Source organism: Ovis canadensis, chromosome 3 (genome assembly GCF_042477335.2).
Source record: "Ovis canadensis isolate MfBH-ARS-UI-01 breed Bighorn chromosome 3, ARS-UI_OviCan_v2, whole genome shotgun sequence".
NCBI classification, from domain to species: Eukaryota; Metazoa; Chordata; class Mammalia; order Artiodactyla; family Bovidae; genus Ovis; species Ovis canadensis.
In genome coordinates, this window is record NC_091247.1 from 15,826,409 (window position 1) to 15,849,708 (window position 23,300).

At 47.4% G+C, this 23,300-nt stretch overlaps 1 protein-coding gene across 1 annotated transcript; it reads left to right on the plus strand.

The window, feature by feature from the left end:
- Positions 1–5,133: 5,133 nt before the first annotated feature.
- On the plus strand, positions 5,134–14,394 carry SOX11 (SRY-box transcription factor 11). Its single transcript, XM_069580141.1, has one exon. The coding sequence runs from the start codon at positions 5,488–5,490 to the stop codon at positions 6,844–6,846; it is 1,359 nt and encodes a 452-aa protein (XP_069436242.1). The 5' UTR covers positions 5,134–5,487; the 3' UTR covers positions 6,847–14,394.
- The last annotated feature ends 8,906 nt before the right edge of the window (positions 14,395–23,300 follow it).

Sequence of the window (23,300 nt, forward strand, 5' to 3'; positions counted from 1 at the left end):
GAATCCTTTGTACTCTCCACTCTATTTTGCTGTAAAGCTAAAACTGCTCTCAAAAAATAGTCTATTAAAAAAAATAATACACAGCTCCTATGATTAATAAAAAATACATTAATTTCAAAAGCAGTTTATATAATTCTTTTGCTATTATTAAATAAAACTCAGGGAACTACATGATGAGATCCATCAGTTTAAAAAAAGATGCTGGAACCAGAATATTCCATCCAAGACAGAATATTCTGAGCATTAGCTCTCAAAAAGTCAGTGTTTTATAAACTCCAAAAGCACAGCCCTAATAGGTGAATTTGGTGGGTTTTAGCTAACATTGCTTAAAGAAATAGCCTGAACTAAGGAGAGGGAGTGATTTGACATCAATATTTGATATTGACACCTTGGTTTCTGTAAGATATGTACTGGCCACTATGTAAAATCCAGTTTTGTAAGTTTCAGAGTTCCCGTCCTATGCCAACCCTGCCGGGACTGCTCCTGCTTTAATGGAGTGTACTCTCTGGCTGGGTGATTCAGGGAATAAACAAGTGAGAATGCAAGAAAATCTTAACTTTAGAGGTGTGATGGGCCAAGCAGGGTATTGACAAGTCCTTGGCAGCCTGTTTCCTGGGTGAGGGGCACTGCACCTGAGGTCTGAATGTTGTGAATGCCCTCCACATGCAGAAATCTGGTGATGGAAAAGTTTCAGGTGGGTAGGACAATGCCAGGGCAAAGCGTCATGAGAAGAATGAGGTGATTTGGAGAGCGAGGCAGGAGTCCGATCGTGCCGACTTGTGGAATTCTTTGAGACAGAAGTCGTCACCTTATAAAGACCTCAGTATTTAAGTAAGTGTATCTAGTAATGATTCTGAGATGGTGTCCACATTCTATTTTAGTGAATGCGTATGTCCTGGCAACCAACATTCCACCAGGGGCTTCCTTTGTGGCTCAGATGGTAAAGAATCCGCCTGTAATGCAGGAGGCCTGGGTTAGATCCCTCGGTCGGGAAGTTCTCCTGGAAAAGGGAACAGCTACCTACTCCAGTATTCTTGCCTGGAGAATTCCATGGACAGAGGAGTCTGTTGGGCTATTGTCCATAGGGTCGCAAAGAGTCGGACACGACTGAGAGACTAAATATGATGTTGGGGTAAGTTTCACCAAGGTAGGAAATACATGAAAAGTGGCAGTGAAGAGCAGAGTGTGTGTGTGTGTGTGTGTGTGTGTGTGTGTGTGTGTATGTGTGCGCACCTGGAAATTAGGGTGAGTTCAATTTATACCCAGCTTCCCAGGTGGCACTAGTGGTAAAGAACCAGCCTGCCAATGCAGGAGACATAAGAGATGTGGGTTTGATCCCTGGGTTGGTAAGATTCCTCTGGAGGGAATGTTTGAATGCCAATGGGAATGGCAACCCATTCTAGTACCCTTGCCTGGAGAATCCCATGGACAGAGGAGCCTGGTGGGCTATGGTCCTTGGGGTTGCACAGAATCTGACAGGACCGAAGTGACTTAGTGCACTCGCGCACACCATGTCTGAGGGACACACAAAAGGGAGGCCCCGTAAATGGAAGATATTCAGATCCAAACTCAGGATTTAAGTCTGATGTAGATGAATCAGAAGAGCCAAGGACTCACCTTGGGAGAGAGCAGGTCCAGGCAGAGAAGGGAAGAGCCGTTCTGCGCAGCATGCTCTCAGCAATGGAGACAAGCATGGAGTGGGATATGTCTAAAAATGGCATGTTCCTTTCAGTGAGTCGGGTATTCACGCAGTGATATTTTTAGTGTGTTATTTACTTAGCAAAATGTTTCTTCTTCAAAGGAAAGAGGAACATGTCATATTCGTCCTAATTGCGTTTTAGTTATGTTGAGAGATTCTGTAGCATACTTTACCCTCTTAAGCAACAATTCTTATACATTTTTTGATAAAGATGCAATAACCACAGAAAATCGTCATTTGTAGCTCTGATGATCAAAAATAAATCTTAAGTCTCTGAGCATTAAGTATATACCCAGCAATGTTTATTCTTAGTAAGAAGACTGCATCCCTCACTTCTAAACAAGTGCATACATAGGTGGATGTACAAACAAATAGGACATGCATATTCACTATTAAAAGAGAACACAGATGCATCTAATCTTGAGGTAAATTCATTGTTTTATAAAAACAGCAGATACATTTCCGTTTTACCAAATTAGACTTCCAAGAGGTGTATCATTAGAGAAGGCCACAGTTTTTGTTAGCCTAAAACTCTTCTAAATACTTGGGTACAGCTGGTGTTGCAAACCTCCGTTTTTCATGAGTAAATACTCTTCCTGCGAGAAATGTACGAGTCTCAAACATGTTCCCATTTCTTTCTTTTTTTTTTTTTAATGATATACTTATTTAAGAAACCAACAGAAAGCATAGAGAGAAGTTATTTAATTTTCTTTTCTTTTCCTCGATCCTAGTCCTCAGTAAATTAGCTAACATTGAACGTGTAGGGTGGATCCATGTTACAAAACAGCAATCTAGTTAATCCTCCTGAAAACTGTCTTGCCTTGCCTATGGCAGGGAGGGTGAAATCTGCTCTTCCACATTCCTGTGCACACCAGCAACGCCCCCCTCCCCATGTCTGTTTACTGAAAGACTCCTCAAATCACAGGGCTTTCTCTCACCCACTCATCTCTACTTATCCTTCCCAGTCCTTTTTGCCTAATAACCAGCCCCCTTCCTCAAGCTTTATCTTCCCCCAAAATGGCCATCTTTGCACAGAAATTACACTTCTTATTTGAAAGAGTAAATTTTACCTTATATTTCCTCTAAGAAGATCACCACATTGTAAGAATAAATCCTATTATTTTACAGCCCTCACATAATTCTCATTCTAAGATTAAACCTAATTTTTAAAAATTGAAAAAAAATAGATGCTTTAAGAATATGAATGCGGCTTACTTGTTATATTCCCAGGGATAGATTTTAGGAGTCTCTGTAACAAAGGCAAAGAGAAATGAGAAAATAAAAGCCCAAAATGTTTTCACGTAAGAAGTTAAACCTGATTTTTCGCTATTTAATGAAAAATGTACATAAATATTGAATTTGCAAAGATTTTTCAAATTCATTCTCTTTCTAAAATGCTAGGTGCCCTCCTAATTTGCCTGAAAATATCGCAAGGAGCTAAATTATTTCAAGCCCTTCAGCTGAAGTGTGGGGTTGCAGCTGGGGTAGGGTCGCAACCCAGGCCACCCCACCCTCCTGTGGTGCTCCCAACGACTGGAATAGCTGGGAAACCTGTGAGGCTAGAGAAACACAAGATGCAGTGAGGGGGGCGGGGAGATGAATTTCCACACACTGCTTTGGGTTTCAGACGTCTCCAGATTTCAGGTTAACCCATAAGAAAGACTGTCAGTTCTTTCGGTCCCTCTGGCCCTTTAAGAAATAAACTGCCAGTTTTATTGGCCTGAATATCACAAGTATTTGATGCAATGTGTTTGTTTTTTTTTTTTTCTTTAGGATGGACGAAGGGGGGAGGGTATGGCCACGAAGATTAAAAAAAAAAAAGCATCTGTGAAAAAATGGTACCCTGCTACTAAGGACGTCAGACAAGCTGCAATGCTTAGGTAATGCAGTCTTCTTCTCGCAGACAGAGCACCTGAAAGGAAGCAGGTTTGGCTAATTTTACTAGTCCTAAGCAGCTGACTTTTCTTGTGAAATCCTCAGGGCAGTATCTCGGGAGCTGTTCAAAGTTGCCAGCTCCCAACGCCTGGAGGGTGTGAAGACCGGGATGACGACAGAGACTGGAAAAGAAGGCGGCGGTGTCCTCTTAATTGCCCCCAGAATATCCAAGGATGGTTAACAGGGACCAAACACAGATACACACACAAAGAAACACGGCTTCGGAAGGAGCGGCGCGAGACAGACGGGGCGCGGGGCTGGGACATCAGCTTGGCCTGCACGCCGCGTTCCGGTCCTCCGGGCGGTCGGTCCCACCTTTTCATGGGAAAAGAGGGAATATTTCAACTTGAAACTTGGGGTGCTCCCGTTTTCTCTTGGGTCTGGGTTGTTCAGCTACACTAGCGAGTGATCCAGAAGGCGTGCTAGCTCCTTGCTCGATTTCAGGACGAGGCTGCTCTGGGGGCGGGGGGGGGGGGCGCGCTGGGAGGTAGGGGGTCGAGACAGGGGGAAGGGGACAAAGGAAGGGGGGATGGGAGGGCGCGGGGCGCGCCGCAGGGCTGAGACGCAGCTCTGCGTCCGGACCGGGTTTGGAACCAGCCCGGGGAAGGGGCCCGATCGCCGGCCAAAGGACTGGCCGGGCCGAGCCCCACGGACCGTTACTCCGGCCTCCATGGGGGGCCGGGGCGCAGAGGGGCCCGGCGCCGCCAAACGCGCACCGTGCGGCGCGTCCCAACGCGGGGAGGAGGGGAGACAGCCGCGGGAAAAGGGCCAAACTGAAAGCGCCAACCGGGGCGAGGGGCTCCCGCCGGCCGGGCTTTAAAGGGATGTCTTGGCCTTGGAGAAAGGGAGAGAAAGGAGGGGAGCGCCCACGTGCCCGGGGAAGGCGATTGTGTCCAAGCGCCACCTGCCGTCGGCCGGGGGGCTCGGCGGGCTCCCCGCGCCCCTCGGGGGAGCAGCAGCAGCGGCGCTGGGGCCAGACCGCCGATCCTCCCGGGGCCAGACCGCCGATCCTCGCCCCTGCCCCCGCCTGCTCCGGCTGTGCGCGTGCCCGGGCGTGCCCCCGCGGGGAGGGAGCGCGCCTGGCCGGCTCACCCCGACCGGCCTCCGGGGTGGGCGGGTGGTGGGGGACTGGGCACGAAGGGGCGCCGGGCCCCTCCCCGGACCCGGTGTGCTCGGTTCGCTCCGACGCTGGGACTGGCTCGGTTCGGCCCTCCCGCCGGGACGGGCGCGGCTCTAGAGCTTACCGGGGAGAGGGGCGTCTCGGTGCACACACACGAATTTTTTTTTTTTTTAAAGAACACTTTTCGAGACCTGCCTCCTCCTCCTCCCCCTCCCCCACCCCATCTTTGCAGCCCGGGGGCGGGGACGGGGCGGGGCTGCCGAGTTAATCAAGGCTGCGGGGCGGAGCCGGCATCGGCCATTGGCTGGCCCGCGGGGTGACGTCACCCCGATGACACCCTGATAACTAGTTGGGAGAGAGCCCTCAACTTTTTGCAGAAGGAGCGCGCGCGCGCCTGGGAGTTGCGTGGGGTCCGGCGCCCGCGGCGGGAGCCAGGAGCCGGAGAGAAAGAGAGAGGGGGTCCCCGGGCTGCTCCGACCACCGCCGCCGCCGCCGCCGCCGCCGCCTCCTCTCGCGTCGCGGGCCGCAGCTGCCCCGCGCGCGGGCGGCCCCGAGTCTCCGCAGCCACTGTGTGCAGACTGGAAGGGGGGGCGGGGGGGAGGGGGGGAGCCGCGGACGCGGGGTGCCCAGGACTTTGCAACTTGCCCGGGAAGGTGGAGGGCCGAGCGGGGGAGGGGGAGCCCCGCACGAGACCGAGCGGCCCGGGTGGGAGCGCCCAGTCCCGCCGCGGATCATGGTGCAGCAGGCCGAGAGCTTGGAAGCGGAGAGCAACCTGCCCCGGGAGGCGCTGGACACGGAGGAGGGCGAATTCATGGCTTGCAGCCCGGTGGCCCTGGACGAGAGCGACCCGGACTGGTGCAAGACGGCGTCGGGCCACATCAAGCGGCCTATGAACGCGTTCATGGTGTGGTCCAAGATAGAGCGCAGGAAGATCATGGAGCAGTCGCCGGACATGCACAACGCCGAGATCTCCAAGAGGCTGGGCAAGCGCTGGAAAATGCTGAAGGACAGCGAGAAGATCCCGTTCATCCGGGAGGCGGAGCGGCTGCGGCTCAAGCACATGGCCGACTACCCCGACTACAAGTACCGGCCCCGGAAAAAGCCCAAGATGGACCCGTCGGCCAAGCCCAGCGCGGGCCAGAGCCCGGAGAAGAGCGCGGCGGGCGGCGGCGGCGGCGGGAGCGCGGGCGCGGGCGCGGGCGGCGGCGCCAAGACCTCCAAGGGCTCGAGCAAGAAATGCGGCAAGCTCAAGGCCCCCGCGGCCCCGGCGGCCGGCGGCGCCAAGGCGGGCGCGGGCAAGGCGGCGCAGCCCGGGGACGGCGGCGGCGCGGGCGACGACTACGTGCTGGGCAGCCTGCGCGTGAGCGGCGCGGGCAAGACGGTCAAGTGCGTATTCCTGGACGACGACGAGGACGACGAGGACGACGAGGACGAGCTGCAGCTGCGGATCAAGCAGGAGGTGGACGAGGACGACGACGAGCCGCCGCCGCACGCGCAGCTCCTGCAGCCGCCGGGCCAGCAGCCGCCGCCGCCGCCGCTGCTGAGACGCTACAGCGTCGCGAAAGTGCCCGCCAGCCCCACGTTGAGCAGCGCGGCCGAGTCCCCCGAGGGCGCGAGCCTGTACGACGAGGTGCGGGCCGGCGCGGCCTCCGGCGCGGGGGGCGGCAGCCGCCTCTACTACAGCTTCAAGAACATCACCAAGCAGCACCCGCCGCCGCTGGCGCAGCCCGCGCTGTCGCCCGCGTCCGCGCGCTCCGTGTCCACCTCCTCTTCGTCCTCCTCGTCCAGCGGCGGCGGCGGCGGCGGCGGCAGCAGCAGCAGCAGCGGCGGCGAGGACGCCGACGACCTGATGTTCGACCTGAGCTTGAATTTCTCCCAAAGCGCGCACGGCGCCGGCGACCAACAGCTGGGGGGCGGCGCGGCGGCCGGGAACCTGTCCCTGTCGCTGGTGGATAAGGATTTGGATTCGTTCAGCGAGGGCAGCCTGGGCTCCCACTTCGAGTTCCCCGACTACTGCACGCCCGAGCTGAGCGAGATGATCGCGGGGGACTGGCTGGAGGCGAACTTCTCCGACCTGGTGTTCACGTATTGAGAGGAGGGGTGGGGTGGGGGCGCCCCGTTCTCGCTCTTTTTTCTCTGGCGGGTGCAGAGCAGGGTTCCTTGGGAGGAAGTCGTGGTGGTCGTGATGATGCTGGTGATGATACAAGGTTTTGGTGTCGATGGTGATGGCGGTAGGGTGGAGGGGCGAGAAGATGCTGATGTTGATATGATGTCGTGACACAAAGAAATTGGAAAGATGCTGAAAATTTTGGTGGAGTTAAAGTGAAATGAGTAGTTTTTGAAACATTTTACCTGTCCTTTTTTTGTCCCCCCCCCCCCAACCTCCTCTCCCTTCCTCGATCGTGTCTCAAGGTAGTTGCATACCTAGTCTGGAGTTGTGATTTTTTTTCCCCCCTCAAATGTGTTTTTGTAATTACTGTTTCTTTTTTTCCCTGAAATTCGCGATGGCAACAAAGGCGGAGGGGACGGGGCGGGGGAGGGGAACGAGGACCCGCTCCGGAAGGCGCTGTTTGAAGCTTGTTGGTCTTTGAAGTCTGGAAGACGCCTGCAGAGGACCCTTTGGCAGCACAACTGGGGAGTTGGTTGGAGATTTATTTTATTTTATTTTATTTTTTTCTTAAGAGATCTTAAGAACTGGTGAATTTTTTTTAAAAAAATACAAACACAAAAACAAAAAAGGGACCATGGCAAATTTTTTAATTTAATTTTATTTTTTTGGAGGGAGAAAACTGATGTCTTCTATGCATCCGATTCTTAACAAAACTGCAGGGAGCTTGAAAAAATGCAGACTGTACAAACGCTTACAAAAAAAAAAAACTGTGAACTGACTTAAGATCAGAGTTTACTTTTCAGATCAAATTGTTTATGGTTTTACAAATGTGATTTCTACTTGCCAACTTTTTTTTGGTAACTTGTTCCCTTATACCTCCTTGATTGAATACCAGGCAGCCTAGACCTCAGTACAAAAGGTATTGAAACATTTTTGATACATAACAGACCTCAGTCTTTTTTAAAAATTAATATATTTTCAGGCGTATTTTTGTACAGTGAAAAGGGAACATTCTTGCTGTGTTTTTTCAGTAAGACTTTCAGGCACTTCTTCCCTTTTGATTTCTTTTTTTCCTCTTATTTTTTTTTTTTTTTAGCATGCAAGTATGTTGGTACGTTATGTCCTGGTTTAAAAAGGATTAAAATTTTAAAATAATCCTTGCATCTAAAGGCCTTGTGGTTAAAAAAAAAAAGCAAACTTTTTTTGTACAGCTATAGTAGAGATTTGTTCAATATTTGTAGGTAAAGATTTATTGAAAACGGTGATATAGACCTCAGAGCTGTTATCTTAGTTTAAAGATTGTATATGTACTGTACTATAGTAGGACTTTATGTATCTCATACGCTGTGATATGTGGATGGGGCCCCAGATGGAAGGTTTGAAACTGGATTCTCGATTTTTAGCAAAAAGAAAAAGGCACATAGTTTAAAAAGTTTCTCATTTTGTGCAATATAATCTAAATAAAGTACAGACCATCTGCATATTTTGTAGCAAATGGTGGCAAAGCAGACTCAATGCACTGTCTACATCATTGCCTGTTTTTTTTTGTTTTTTTTTTTTTGGTGCTGGAAGTCTGTATCTTGACAATTTTAATAAATCAGCTGGAACTGATAGAAACTCGCATCGCCCATGGTCTCTATGGAAGTCCTACTGGCGGTGGTGTCGCAGGGCATTCAGAGACAAGGCCCTTGTACGCGCGGGTGGGAAGGTGGCACCCTTCCCATATTCTCCGGGCTTCGACTGGAAGTGCTAAATGGCTGGCCAATTCCTCGCTTCTCTTTTTCGGTGGCTGGTTAGGCAAACCCGGGGCGGAGGATTCTTTTCTCTCGGCCTTCCTTTCACTTCCCCCTTTGCAACCCCATTTCCTTTCTCACCTCCTCCTCCGCGAGTCCCACCCTTCTCTCCCTGCCCATCCGGACGGCGGGCGGGTGGCGCGGGCACCGGGCCGGGCGGGGGTCAGCCTTTTCGGCGAGGGGCCGCGTCGGGGCTGCGCGTCGCGGTAACCCGCGCCCTTGGGTGGCCAGCGCTGGGCGCGCGCGGATGCTCGCTGTTCTCCCTCCTTAGAGGCGGGGGACAGCCGTTTCCAATTTTGAATTTTTTTTTTTTTTCCTCGACGCTGCATGTCCGCCTGTGCGCTGGTGGGAAGCGCTGCTACAGTTCTGGACCGCGAGCGGTGACCGGCGCTGGGGCGTGGTGGTCGGTGTTGAGTCTCTTTTCGGCGTCGCCGGGAGAGCGGGGCGCGGTGGGCCCGAGGCTGGGGAAGGAGCGCGCGGAATGCTGGCCTAGGGCGGCGGGAGGAACGGGGCACGGCCACCGGAGAGTCTGTGCGGGAGGAGCTGGCCGGGGGAGGGGCGGGGGCGGGATGCGGGTGGTGCGTGTAACCAAGGGCGCCTGGGCGGCGGCCGGGGACCCCAAAGACAGGGCCCCGGGTCCTGGGCGCCTGGCTTTCTCCCCGCGGACGACGCGCGCGCCTCGGCGCCGCGCCCTGGGGCCTGGAGACGCGCGAGAAGACCCGCGCCGGCGCCGCGAGGCCGCCGAGCTGCAGGGATGAGAGGGAAAGCCCACCCGGGCTCCCGGCTCCAGGGCCGCGCGCCGGCTCCAGGGCCGTCCTGGAGATGGCCGGGGGCGGGGGGGCTCCTAGGTGGTTCGGCCCTTGCCGAGTTCTCCGTGAGGGGCATGGTTTGCCTGGCCCGTTGACTCCCGCTCCCCCACTCTCGTTTCCCCAGACCCGGCCGCCTTCGGGTCACGGAGTCTTCGCGGCGGGCCCGGCTGGCAAGCGCCGCCCGGCACGCGCGCCCCTGGCCCCGCGCCCTTTCGGTGCCTTCGACCCGTCTTTCCCCGGGGGCCGCGCCGAGGGAGGCAGGGAGGCTGCGCGGAGGCCGGGCCGGGGCCCGAGCGCCAACCTCAAGCTCTGCCTCCGAGAGAGCGGGCGCCTGCAGTGGGGGAGGTTTGCAGTGGCTCATTGAAACTAGGTGCAAAATCACCACTACTCTCTTGGGTCACCTACTGCAATGATTTACCAAGGTTTGGTCTCCGTTTTTATCGAGATGCTGGCGAGATGAATGCTCCACGCATTGCCGGGAGCTGCTAGGCCAGGGGCGCGCGGGCACCCTTCCAGCCTGGCTTCCTTCTCCCCTGCCTCTAGGGCCCCGTCCCTGCCTGTTTGGCCTCCCCCGGCCTCCCTCCTCTTCTCGGCGAGTCTCCACCCCGGCCCCTACCCCCTGGGATGCGAAGCCAGCAAGCTTTGGCCGTAGATGGACACATTTCTTTTCTGTGGCTGTTCATTTCTAGGAATCATCAGGTTTCCGTAGAACACTTGGGAGGAGAAAGGGCTGAGGGTGTTAAATAACAAGGTTCTCAACATTAGAACTGGATCTCTGGAATTGTTTACCTCCCCCCCCACCCCCCCTCCCAAATGATAAGTCTGATGTAGTCGTTGGTGGGACATTTATTTTAGCCACGAGTAATTGAACCAGCGGTTTACAATTGACGCTTCTCTGTGCTGGGAATTTTACATGGTGGCCCTCTGCTGCAGTTCTAAAACTTGTTGAAAACACAAACCCATTCATAAAATTGAGTCGATGTACTTGGAAAACCTGAAAACTTTGCATGTATTTTATGTTTCAATCATAGATGAATCGGACATTTTCTGTGGTGAGGTAGAAACTTTGCAGTAGTAACATGTAATGATTTGGCTTCAGAATGGAAAAGCATAGTCTGGATGAAAATTTTCAAAAAGTTATGTAGCCTAAGTTCTTGATAGAAGAAAGAAAAATAGAGATCGGCGATCTAAAATTAAAAACCTGTTAGAACTCAGGACAGGCGCTTGAATGCGCTTTTAACAATATTTAAGGCTGTTTTGATGAATGCATTGTGAAAATCATTCTTAATTCTTTATTGAATGTCTAAAACATAATATAATACACAAGGTATTCTTGCCACTGGATAGTCTTCAATAAAAGTTTAATTGCATTTTTTTGGTCTCTTAAGTAAGTCTTATTTTGAACTAAGCATTGACAGAATATTTTTAAATAGTAAGGGGGGAGGGGGGAGGGATGCCTAGTGCACTGCAGCTTAGTCAGTGGGTATCCTGCTGTTTGTAAGTTGTTCACAGATTTAGGATGGCATTTTACTAAGATTTCCATCTTAAAGAACTTGAACCAGCATTCTCTTATTCTTTAAACTGTGGAAATAATCTTCCAGTTTTTACACTCTGATATGCATCCTTTTATTAAAAATATATAATGCTAATGAAGGCAGTGTATTTAAACTGTGCTTTGCAAATATTATGTATGTTATGAATGACTACGGTCACAGGGCAAATTATTTGTTAGATCCTTTGGGGGGGAAAATCATTAAAACCATTTTGAGCAGAGATGTTTCATTTTAATGTTAATTGAGAGGAAGTGATTTAAATATGCATGTAGATAGCAGTCAGGATCACTTAGGGTTCTTTTTTTTTTTTTTTCTTTGAGAAAGAAAAAGACTCAAACAGCAAGACTTGTTTTTCCCTTGTCTGGGAGTTGGAACCAGAGTCATTTGCTATTGGTACACTTTGATAAACTTACGCTTGTTTTTCTCTTCAGAATTTAAATGACTTTTGAAAGTAATCTGAGAAATAAAGCAAATAAGTTGCTCTTTTTTAAAGTAGTCATTCAATATAAATATATTATATCAATCTTAACTTTTTTATTCTCTGATATGATTAATAATATGTATATTCTTACTTTTTCTTCTAATGGGCATATGTATCCTTGTGAACACTTTATAGAGAGGTTTTCTTGGACTCTCCCATTTATAGAATCTTTATACTCTTTTACTGTGGTCCCCTGCTTTTAACAGATTTCTGAGGCCAATATATTTGTGCTTTTTTCTTATGTAGGATGACCAGCGAAAATAGTTTACTGAGTTGTCAATTTTATCAGTAGATAAGAAACTTTCTTTATTACAGCTTCAGGGAAGATTTTTCAGGATATTTCTCAGTTATTGTAAGGGCCAAATTTTATAAAATTTCATTAGGAATGTCAGTTTCAAATACCCTTTGTATAGCCTAGGCCTGTAAGAATACCAAGACTGAGCCTTATGTATCTAACACGGGAATTCACAAGCTCCCAAAGTAACCGTCTCCATGTAATGACTCTTAGACATGCTTTTCAGCCATCTGGCTAGTTTAATCATTGGTCCTTTCTCACTGTTCATTTATTGGATTTTTTCTGCCACACCCCCTTTCATCTGATGATCTGGCAAAGTCTGCTCTTTGATAACTCCTTTTTCTTCCCTCTCTGTGGGGCCCTCATTTTCAATCACAATAAAGATTAAACGCAATTTCTTAAACTCAGTTCTCTTCCATTTTACCTTGCTACTGGCTGTTTTCTTGAATCCTAACATAGCTTTTTTTTCTTCCTTTTTTCACTGTAGTTATTTTTTTTTAACACTACCTATATCAACTAGCTGCCTAATTAGTTTTATCTCTTCCATGTGGATGCAGTGAGTTTTTAAGAGAATTTCACAAACAAGTAGTTTTTTAGTGAACTTAAACAGAAGTTTAAAGGAGACCTATTTTTATACTCAGTAAAAGCACAAAAGTGCAGAAAGTATACAATGGCTTACAAAGGGAAACATAAGTTCATAATGTTCCGTGTATAAAAGTAATACTTTTATTGGGTAGAGATACTCCGAGAAGATTCAATACCTCTGCCAGTGCACAGACAGGACTGTTTTACATGACCCGGGAACTTCTGTTGCAAATGGATCACTTCTCTGTAGAGAAAACAAACCACTAACAGCAATATGGTCAAGTGGAGATGTGTTTTGACATGAGCGATTGGTGAATTGAGACAACCTGGATGGGCAGACGTGAGGCTTCCTTCTCAATGTTTGATCAAGCTTCTTTTACTTAGTCACATAGACGTGGATTTTCTCTGCTGTGAAAATGACACAGCAGAGCAGTATGACAAGCTGTTGGAAAATGCATAAAAACAAAATTCACTCTAGGGTCGTTGAAGTGACTTTGACGCTGACCTTATTTTATTAGACCTATTATATTTCCTCGTTATAAAAAAAAAAGCCACTGGAAATATTGCTAATATGCAACCTAAAGAATTTTGATCAAATAGATATTGACAAAGGGCCCTCTTGACACGCATTTCTTCATCCAGCTTCTATTCAGAAACACAGTGCCCTTGGATCACATCGGGCAAAACATTCTATGCCATTACCCTTAATTTCCCATTTTGTCTGTTTTTACTCTTGTACATATGTGGTGGGTTTAAGAGTCTTTGGCATTTGTTCCATGACACCCTTTTCTGGAACGGACTGTTTTAGGAAGGAGCCTGCTGTTCCAATGTGGGGCTCCTAGCGGTGGTGGCGTAACAGCGCTCCCTGGAGGCCACCAGGACGGGGCCACCTGACACCCAGAGCAGTTTCCAGCAGGACGCTGCCCAAGTCTGTATTTTCAGAGCCACTCCAGGTTTGGGAGCAGGAAAGTTAAAAAAAACCCTTTTGTTTAGAAGTCTGAGTGGTTTGCGGAGGGGGGGGGACCTTTTTTAGAGTTTGCATGCCAGCGCACGACCAGAGGCTGTGAAACAGAGGGGACTGCTCCCTGAGGCCGGGCGCTGGAGGATGATGTCTGATAGCACTAAGGGGAAAAGAAAATGCATGGCGAAGTCTTGTCTTCTGTACCCTGTCTAGCATGCAGTTTCGTGTGTTAAAACGGTGTATGACATTGCTGTATCAAAGTTGTAAAATTAAGCATTATTTATTGAAAACTATGTATTTTTTTGTAAAAACCTGATCACATAGAGCATATCAGTGGCTGTGCTTGGTGTTTCAATGGAACCAGCTTCTCGCCCCACCCCCTTGGTATGCAGCGCTATTGCTCAGGGTTGAAAATAGTATACCCCAATGTCTCTTTTCAAGAGTTTTTCACAGAGGAATACATTTGTTCAAAAGACTCTAATAAAATCGTGTGATTGATCTGCACTTGTGGTTTTCATGTGGCTTTTTTCCTGTTTTGCATCTTGATAACTACTGCTGAGTTTCCAATGTGTGGTCCTCCATACTGATACTGTGGACAGGTTCTGGAAAGTTCTGAGTGTCAGCCTGGAGAGGAACAGGCCCCCAGAAATGCTTTGGGCAGGTTTGAGAGCTGCTGATGTTGCGAATAAGCATGATAGTAATGTCTTGAGATTTTTAACTGGTCAACTGAGTGAGTCGAAGCATAGACTATAGAAGGGTAGATGGACATGTGTTGTCAGAAATGCTTGAAGTAGAAAATGAAGGAAGATTATCAGGGGCAGTTGCTGCTGTTGAATTCAATACCAGCAAACTCCGTTTCTCTGTCTTTTTCTTTTCTATAACAATTTACAGCGTAAATGTATTTTGACATAGAAATCATTCTGTATTGAGATTCTTGATATAAAATACTTTTATGGAAGCCTGTAAGTGATCCTTGGAACTATTACCAGATTTTTTAAAAGATGTGTTTACATGGTGAGTGTTTGTTGTATATTAAATTTGCTTTTGTAGAAATGTTTTGTGTTGTATTGTAACAAATTTTCAAGTGCACATCTAACACAATCACACGTAAGTGCTTAGTTCCACCAGTTTTCAGTACAAACCAAAGGACAACTCAGTCTCATCATTAGAAAATATAGTCAATGTGTTCACTTCATGAATATCCTAGGAGGTTTTTCACTTTGGTAGAATTTTAGTTTACTTATATTTTAAAGGAAACAAACAAACAAAATAGACCCTGTGTGAATGATACCTGGCATAAACATTCCTTGCAAGTAATTACTAAAGGATCCTGAATGTGCTTCAAATTCCTCCTTGTGCTGTTTGTTATACTCCTTGACTTTCAAGATGTGGGTTTCATAAAAACAGGAAAAAAATAATTAAGCAGTTAAATTATTGAAGAGACATCTATGGCTAAAATATCACTGGTAGGAAAGCATAAAATGTGAAAACTCTGGCTTGGCGCGTGTCCCCTTAAATCTAGCCAGGAGTGAAAGGAAGAGGAGATATCCCCTACCTCGGTGATGGCTTATCTGTGAAGGACAGTAGAAAGAGTAACCCTGGACTCAAGGATGAATGACATTCTTGTTGGAAGCTACGCTGATTCTACTTGAAAGGAAATACTTTTATGATATGTATAGCTGGTGAATGGGCCATCACTGAATCCGGATTTTGACATTAGGTCAAGCCCATATAACTTCATTAAAAATGCGATGCACTTTGATCTTTTGAAACTCGTGGGTATGGAATACGGCCTTAGCAGGGGAGGTCCTATCGCTTTACATTTTTGTCATCTCACAGAACAATTGCATAGCTACAGACTGTTCCCTCTGTGCCCAGACAGAAAGCTAGATCTCATCATAGTCTCTCATACACTGAGTAGACTGAAAAAAATGAGGAGGGATAAGATTCACCTTTTTGATGTCTCTTTATATGAAATAATCACCAGTGTATATTTAGCTTGAGTTTACACATCATAGGTGCCAATCGTTTGGAGTACCCATCATTAGCTACTTCTGCTAGCTTGAGCATATTCCCCTTTTCAGCTGGACCTAAAGACCCTGTCTTTCCCAGGGCCCCTTACTGAGGTTAATTTGGCCTAGAGGTCCTCAAACTAAAGGATAGCTCATGGGGACTTCCTTGGCAGTCCAGTGGTTAGGACTATGCTTTCACTGCTGAGGCCCAGGTTCAATCCCTCATTGGGGATCCCATAAGCCACCAAGCAGCTTGACAAACAGACAAAACACAAGCAAACCTCCCCGCCCTCCCCCCCCCCCCAAAAAAAAAAAACAGATCACTCATGGATGAAAGGCTTGCTTCAAACCTGGAACTCATTCTGGTCTCTCTCAAGAGTTAAGCTGAACTAATAGAATCCTCCTCAAATTTGGGCTTGAAAAATGCATAGATCTGCTGACTTCTCTGCAGGATTTGGATAGAGGTGGGGAAGGTCTTGCATGGCTGGAGTAGGCATTGTAGCTAGAAGGAGGCCTTCTACAAGGGGAAACTGAGAAGCAGAAATGGGAGGCAGAGAAATCCCGAGGGAGAATCCTGTGACCCCTTAGATGGAACTCCACTGCCTGGAGGAGGTGTCCTGGTGGCTGCAGGCCCAGTTCAGTGGGGTTAACCACAGAAATCAGTGGACGCTGGCAGACTACTCAATAGTTGATTGTCCACTTTTCTTTACTAAAATGCACACTTTGGTTTGAATCACAATAAGACCAGCTGGAAAGGTAGCGTCCCTTGCAGAGAGGTGCTCTGTGACATGGTTCTGAGCAGGGAGATGTTGCTCCGGCCAGCTCAGTGAGACCTCCAGGAAAACACCTTTACAGGAAGGCATATGGGGTGGTCACATGCCATTCTGCAAAGGCTCCTTCCATTTGGGATGTAAATGTGATGGCTGGAGCCACAGGTATGAGCCTGAAGCAGAGGGAAATGGAATTCCAGAGTCCTTGACCAGCCTGCCAGATCACCCCAACCAGAGCTCAGGTTTGAGTAGGTGGTGGTTACACAGATTTTCTCTTAAATGTGGCCAAACCGAAACCAAATAAACCCCTATTTCTTTGGGATTATTTGAGAGTGTCTGTGTTTCTTTTAACCCAGTGAGAACAACCAAAAGCAGTCCAGATAGCCAGAGTGAGGGTAGCATGTTAAATATTGGAAAATGAAAGAGTTTGGTCAAATGCACAAAAGTAAAATAAGTTTTCAAAAATGGCAAAGAGGGAAAGAAAGAAATGTCAAGCATTTCCACAGTCACACAGGACATTGGCTTTACCCTCTGAAATTTTAGATTCATCTTTAAGAAACATCTACATCAAAGATTTGTTTGAGAACGACTTTGCATTTGTAGATACTTACAGCTTTAGGATGGCACAGCATCCCACATTCATCTTCAGCTCTCACATGTGTCAAGACTCCTTTGCCAAGAAATAACTCTGCAGGGACCCTGGTCCCCAGCACAGCCTTCCCCACTGTCGTGTTAAATCAGGGCTTATTTCAGTTGGTAGATGTCATCTCAAAACGAAGGGGTCCTCAAATGGTATTCATTCCTATTTTGTCCCTTATAGGTAAAAATTTGATTTTCTAACTTGTCGAATGGTAAAAGTCACAAGCTTAGTGGAGTGAATTCAGGCCCTAAAGAAGCAGAAGTGAAGGAGAAGGAGGGGGAGGAGGAGAAGAAAGAAGTGGGAGGGAGAGAAGACAGATTAATAAGGAATCTATAAAGACACACACATATTAATAGCTCAAAGCTCTGGGGTCCCCTCGTGAGAGTATAAACAGCTGCACTCAGGTGATTCTGAATGTGTCACTGTGTTCTATCACATTACAAAAATCAGTGTTTATAATAGTGACAGTGAGCCATGAAAAACGTGTTTAAACGGTGCTCATTTGTGACCTATTTAACAAGGCTGGGGAGTATGAGATCATGTCTTAAATATTTCTACTCAACGTCATTTTAAATCAAACCAGAAGGTTCTAGAAGATTCACTTCTGCCTAAGCCCTTTCCACGTGCTAGTGTTTTATTGAAAAAAAAAAAAAAAAAAAGTCTTTTCGGAACAAAATCTAGCAGGAGTTAGTTAATACACGTAAAGAGCCTTTGCTTGGGGGCGGGGGCCACACAGGCAAGCTGGAGAGACCAAAAGAGAGCTCTGCGTGGCCCCCAGTGGAGAGGCTTGGGTTAGGAGGCTAAGATGCCACTTTTCGGTCCAAGTCTGTACGATCCAGAGATGTGGAGGAAGGCCTCTGGGCTGCGTGAGGGGCAGGGTGGGTGAGGGGGAGGAGAGGAGGCCTGGCCAAGTAAGTGTAGCCAGAAGCAAAGCAAATTGGAGAGTCCTTGGAGCAGAGCCTTGGGGTAGACCAGATGGCCAGTCACCCTGAAAAGCCCAGAATGACCCAGGAGGCTGGGGACCCTGAGTTGGGAGAGGGAGGCAGCTGGCAGAGGGGAGGTGACCTCCGAGGGTGAGGAAGCGGGAAGATGAATACAGCATGAGGAATAAAGGAATCTGGTTGTGTTTGGATTAAAGGGAAGGAAAAAAAAAAAAAAAAAGAGTCCGGGAAGAGAAACAGTAGAGTCTGTAAATCTGATTTTTCGCTTGGTTGGTGTGACATTAATGGGAGTGGAGAAGGGGGAGGAAGGCCAGGGGCACTCTTGGGGACATTTCATATTTTAGTTGTTGTAAAAACATATGCAGAGAAAGGTCCTTGAAGTCAAGAGCTGGCCCAGGGGTGATCCCAGGTGGCCCAGAGGTCTGGTTGGGATTCCTGCCCTTTCTCTTCCAGTTTCTATGTGGATAGTAATTCCACGTGGTCACCCTGCTTCTCTGTCCCGCCCACCCCCCCAAAGATGAAACCGGAGCAGAAGGGACTCACCGTGTCCGTGGGAACCCCCACCCTGCAGCCTGGAGTGCGCGGTTTCCTGTCTTTATGCCATGCATCCCTGGAGTGGGGGTCACCGTGCCACGTGCCTGGCCTTGCTCCGAGTGGTACAGCAGCGCTCGGGCGCACATGTGGTCGTCAGGACACCACGTGGTCCTTGGCTCCTAGAAAGAGTTCAGTCATCGCAGGCAATGCCTCAGGGTGTCACCCTGCAAGGGCAGGGACCCTGCTGCCTTGTGGGGTCCTGAGTTCCCAGAACCTGGCACTTCCTCTCTTGTGTGCTGCAGGAGTAAGTCAGAAGTGAGGCTGTACCGGAGATCTCCGGGCTGGGGCTCTGGGGACTCACCGGGGAGCACAGGTGGCCGACCCTGTGAGTGGAGAAGAGGCCCCACGGTGAGTCGGCCAGTGTCGGAGCAGAAGCCTGGTCAGTTCCAGAAAGGAGACTGGCCACTAACATGCCCGCCAGGGTTCTCTTCCTTTCCTGGGGAAGAGGGTGCAAGGCAGCTCACTGATGTTTCAGGAGAACTTTCCCACGCTGCATTCTCAGCTGGAGCTTCCTGCTGCCACACCTGAAGGAGGTCATCCCCAGCTACCTCGGAGGCACTCTCTTAAAAATACAGCAGAGAAGCAATTTAAATAGCAACACAGTCTTACTGGGACGACAGTCATTTGTAATTCCTGACTAGTGAGGTGGTGTCAGGACGGTTGGTCACCTTGGATTACTCCATAGGTGAGAAAAACCACGCATTAAATAGAGATCTCAGCTTTGCATCCATCAAGGAGGCGAAGAATAAGAGTGAGAAATGATTTTTTGATACATTGTCATTTTAAAGTAGTTCAGTGGTCTCTAAAGGTAATAAAGCCGGCAATTATCACTTAGAAATCATTTTTCTGTGAGCTCTTTAAGTACTTATCGCTCTTCTTTGAGAAGGTGAATTCAGGTCCTGATGCAACGATCTCCGAAAGAGGTTGCTTAGCATCCTCTGAAGGATGACAGTGGAAAATAGTTGTGCTTTGTTTATATTTCTTTTCTAGTTTATGGAAATGATATTATCCTTTCATAGCATTTACTGATTAGATTGACGGTGGCACATGTATATAATTTGGAAAATAATACTTACATTGAGGGTGATTGTTCAAAAAATTTAATAGCCAGGACTGAAGGACGTGACAAGAATAGAAGCCTCTGTCTGTACTGGAATACAGAGATAGTGTGCTCTCCTGCAAGGAACAGTAGATGAAGAAATAGGGAAGTGGTTTCCAATTCTGTCCAGTCTCCTGTTCAGCTGTGCCACCTTAAATTACTTGCTCTGCCTCTCTGGTTCCTTGTGTCTTCATGCATAAACTGGTGGTTGAACTAGATCATATTTGAGATTCCCTTCAGGTCTAACAACTAAATGATAGTTGTTAGGCAATGGCACCCCACTCCAGTAGTCTTGCCTGGAAAATCCCATGGACGGAGGAGCCTGGTGGGCTGTAGTCCATGAGGTTGCTAAGAGTCAGACACGACTGAGCAACTTCCCTTTCACTTTTCACTTTCCTGCATTGGAGAAGGAAATGGCAACCCACTCCAGTGTTCTTGCCTGGAGAATGCCAGGGACAGGGGAGCGTGGTAGGAGGCCGTCTATGGGGTCGCACAGAGTCGGACACGACTGAAGCGACTTAGCAGCAGCAGCAGCAGAACTATCTTAGGCCTGAAAGGTCTTAGAACTAACTTAGACCTGAAAGGTCTAAGCAGCCAACATTTATTTACTCAGAGAGGGCCTGTTTGGAGGCATTGGTATAAATTCGTGCTTTCAGAGTCTGCAGGTCCTGTAAAGGAACAAATAAGGAGGACAACCAGACACCCCGTGGCCAGTGGAAGCTGGAGAGACAAGGCCGCACTGATGACATCAGTGGTCCAAACTAAAGGGCCCTCGGCCCTGAGTTTCATTCTGTTGTTTGGGGGCGGGTCTGTGTTGCACTTTAAAAGAGAGGAGAGAAGTTAATTATTTTTGAGATAAGGAAATTCTCAAACTCAAGTTATATTTTTTGTTTATTTTCTCATTGAAGTATAGTAGATTTACAATGTGTTAGTTTCAGGTGTGTAGAAAAATGAGTTATTGTATATATATATATATTGTTTTTCAGATTATTTTCCATTATCGGTTACTACAATGTATTGAATATTGTTCCCTGGGTTACGTAGTGGGTCCTTGTTATTTGTTTTTTATATAGGTCAGCATGACGTAGTGGCTGAACAACGATGTAAGTATGCATCTGTTAATCCTAGTTCCCCATTTATCCATCCCCCTCCATTTCTCGTTTGTACCCATCACTTTGTTTTCTATGTCTGTGAGTCTATTTCTGTTTTGTAAATGAGTTCATTTGTATCATTTTTTTAAAGATTTCACATATAAGTGACATCGTATGGTATTTGTCTTTCTCTGTCTGGCTTACTTCACTTAGTGTGACAATCTCTGCCTCCACTGATGTTTCTGCAGATGGCTATTTCATTCTTTTTTATGACTGAGTAGTAGTCCATCTTTATCCATTCATCTGCCAATGTATGTTTAACTTGTTTTCATGTCTTGACTACTGTAAATAGTGTTGCAATGCACACTGGGGGGCATGCATACTTTCAAATTAGAGATCTCGTCTTTTCCTGATATATTCTGGGAGTGGGATTGATGGATCATGTGGTAATTGTATTTTTAGTTTTTAAAGGAAACTCCATGCTGGTGGATAGAAGTGTTTTTAAAAACATCATTTTTATTTCAGCTGATGAACATCCTTAACTGCAAAACCACAAGCATATTACAGCATTAAAGCAGGTAACATTTCACAAAACACGATTCTGGTTTTCAAACGCAAGAAATAAATGACAAAATCACACAGTCAAAATAACAGACTTCTGGGCCCACTTTCCAAAATACTGATTTGGTGTCTTTGAAGTGAGACCTGGAAACTGTACATTTAACCCTTGTATCCAGGTGATTCTGAGGCTGTGGGGCCACAGACCAGCTTCTGAGACCCAGGGCCCTAAATCTGAGAGAGAATCATACAAAACAAAAATTTATTTTGCCCCAAACCAGCGTCTCAGGACCAAGTAATGAGAATAAACACACCCTTGTCTTGCCACACCTTGACTTTTCTTTGCTTGTTCACTGAGTGGCTGCCATGGGAAGGGACGGTGAGAAAATAAAGGAAAATGGGATGTCCTGCAGGCCTGTAAATAATGAGCAGTCTCAGCGTTTAACACGGTTCAGACACTGTCCTAATCGCTCGTCTCTTTTTATCTTCTGGATAGTGGGGCAGTGGCTCTGACACATGCCCAGCCATCAACATTGTGATGCCCAGCAGTGAAATCAACAGTTCAGTTCATTTCAGTTGCTCAGTTGTGTCCGACTCTGCACTACCTCATAGACAGCACCCAAACTCCATCTCCATTGAGTCGGTGATGCCATCCAAACATCTCATCCTCTGTCGTCCCCTTCTCCTCCTGCCTTCAATCTTTCCTAGCATCCAGGTCTTTTCAAATGAGTCAGCTCTTCGCATCAGGTGGCCAAAGTATTGGAGTTTCAGCTTCAACATCAGTCCTTCCCATGAAATCAATGGCGGTTCTCAAACGATGGGCAGGCATCAGTGTCACTCAAGCTTTGTGTGTTTGGATTTTTACCTGTGAAATGAGGACCATAATCCTTGTTTCATGAGGGTGTTCTCTTGCTTAATTAACATTTGTAAAGCTTTTGGAGGCCTACCGACTTAAATTAATGGACATTAAAACTGACACCCAGGTCCAGTGATACAAAGCCTTGGGACTGGGTACTCAAGGAGAGAAAAGAAAAGGAAAGAAATCTGAGTTGGGACAGATAGTTTGTTATACACTTTTACATACAAAATGAAACAGGAGATGGAGATGTTCTACAAGAGCTAACAAAGACACAAGCAAAAAGGACATGCAGGGGAGATGCGGCTTGGGGTTGGTTTAGAGTTGAGGAGACATGGAATGACTTAGTTAACTGCTGAAGGAGTATGCCTGGCTAAGTGACTAGTCACTATGCTGATAGCTGGGGGCCACAGCACTTTAATAGGAAAGGCCAGTCAAAAGCTTTTAGAGAAAATGTTGGGGAGTCCAGAGTGGCCCCTGGGATTGTTAATGTCCATGAATATGTGACTGGGCTAAGGGATGCCCAAATAGCTGATAAAACCTTATTTTGTGGTGTGTGCAAGGATGTTATGGGAAGAAATGAGCATTTGAACCAGTCAACAGAGTGAAGAACAATCACCTTCACTAATCCTGTGAGGACCCCAGTAGAACAGAAACTCACGGGAAGGTTGGGTTTGCTCTCTGCTGACTTTGTTCTGGGTGTCCACCTTTTCCTGCCCTCAGACATTGGAGCCCCTGGATCTTTGGCCTTTGGATTTGGCGAACTAACACTAGCAGCTTCCCTGTTTCTCAGGCCTTTGGCCTTAGAAAGAATTAGACCACCAGGTTTCCTGGGTCTCCAGTTTGCAAATGGCAGATCATGGCATTCTTAGCCTCCATGATTATCGAGGCCCCAGTCACCATATTAAATTCCCTCTTGCACATCTCTATGAATCCTATTGAAGAGCCTGGACTAATATAGACCTCCAGTCCTATTTCCAAATCCTAACACCCATAGTAATTTTCTCTCACTTCTAACTAATTCCATTCCTGAAAACAAAGCACAATAATTTAAGGGAATCAGGAGATCATATTAATTTTTAGGTGGCAATTTTCTTTTTAGCAGTTTAAGCTTGATTTTTTTTCTCCTGACAGGTAAGACAATTATATTTTTTCCAGTAGCCGTGTACAGATATAAGAGTTGGACCATAAAAAAGGCTGAGTGCCAAAGAATTGATGCTTTCAAACTGTGGTGCTGGAGAAGACTCTTGAGAGTCCCTTGGACAACAAGGTGATCAAACCAGTCAATCCTAATGGAAATCAACTCACTAGAGGGACTGATGCTGAAGCTGAAGCTTTGATACTTTGGCCACCTGATGTGAAGAGCAGACTCATTGGAAAAGACCCTGATGCTGGGAA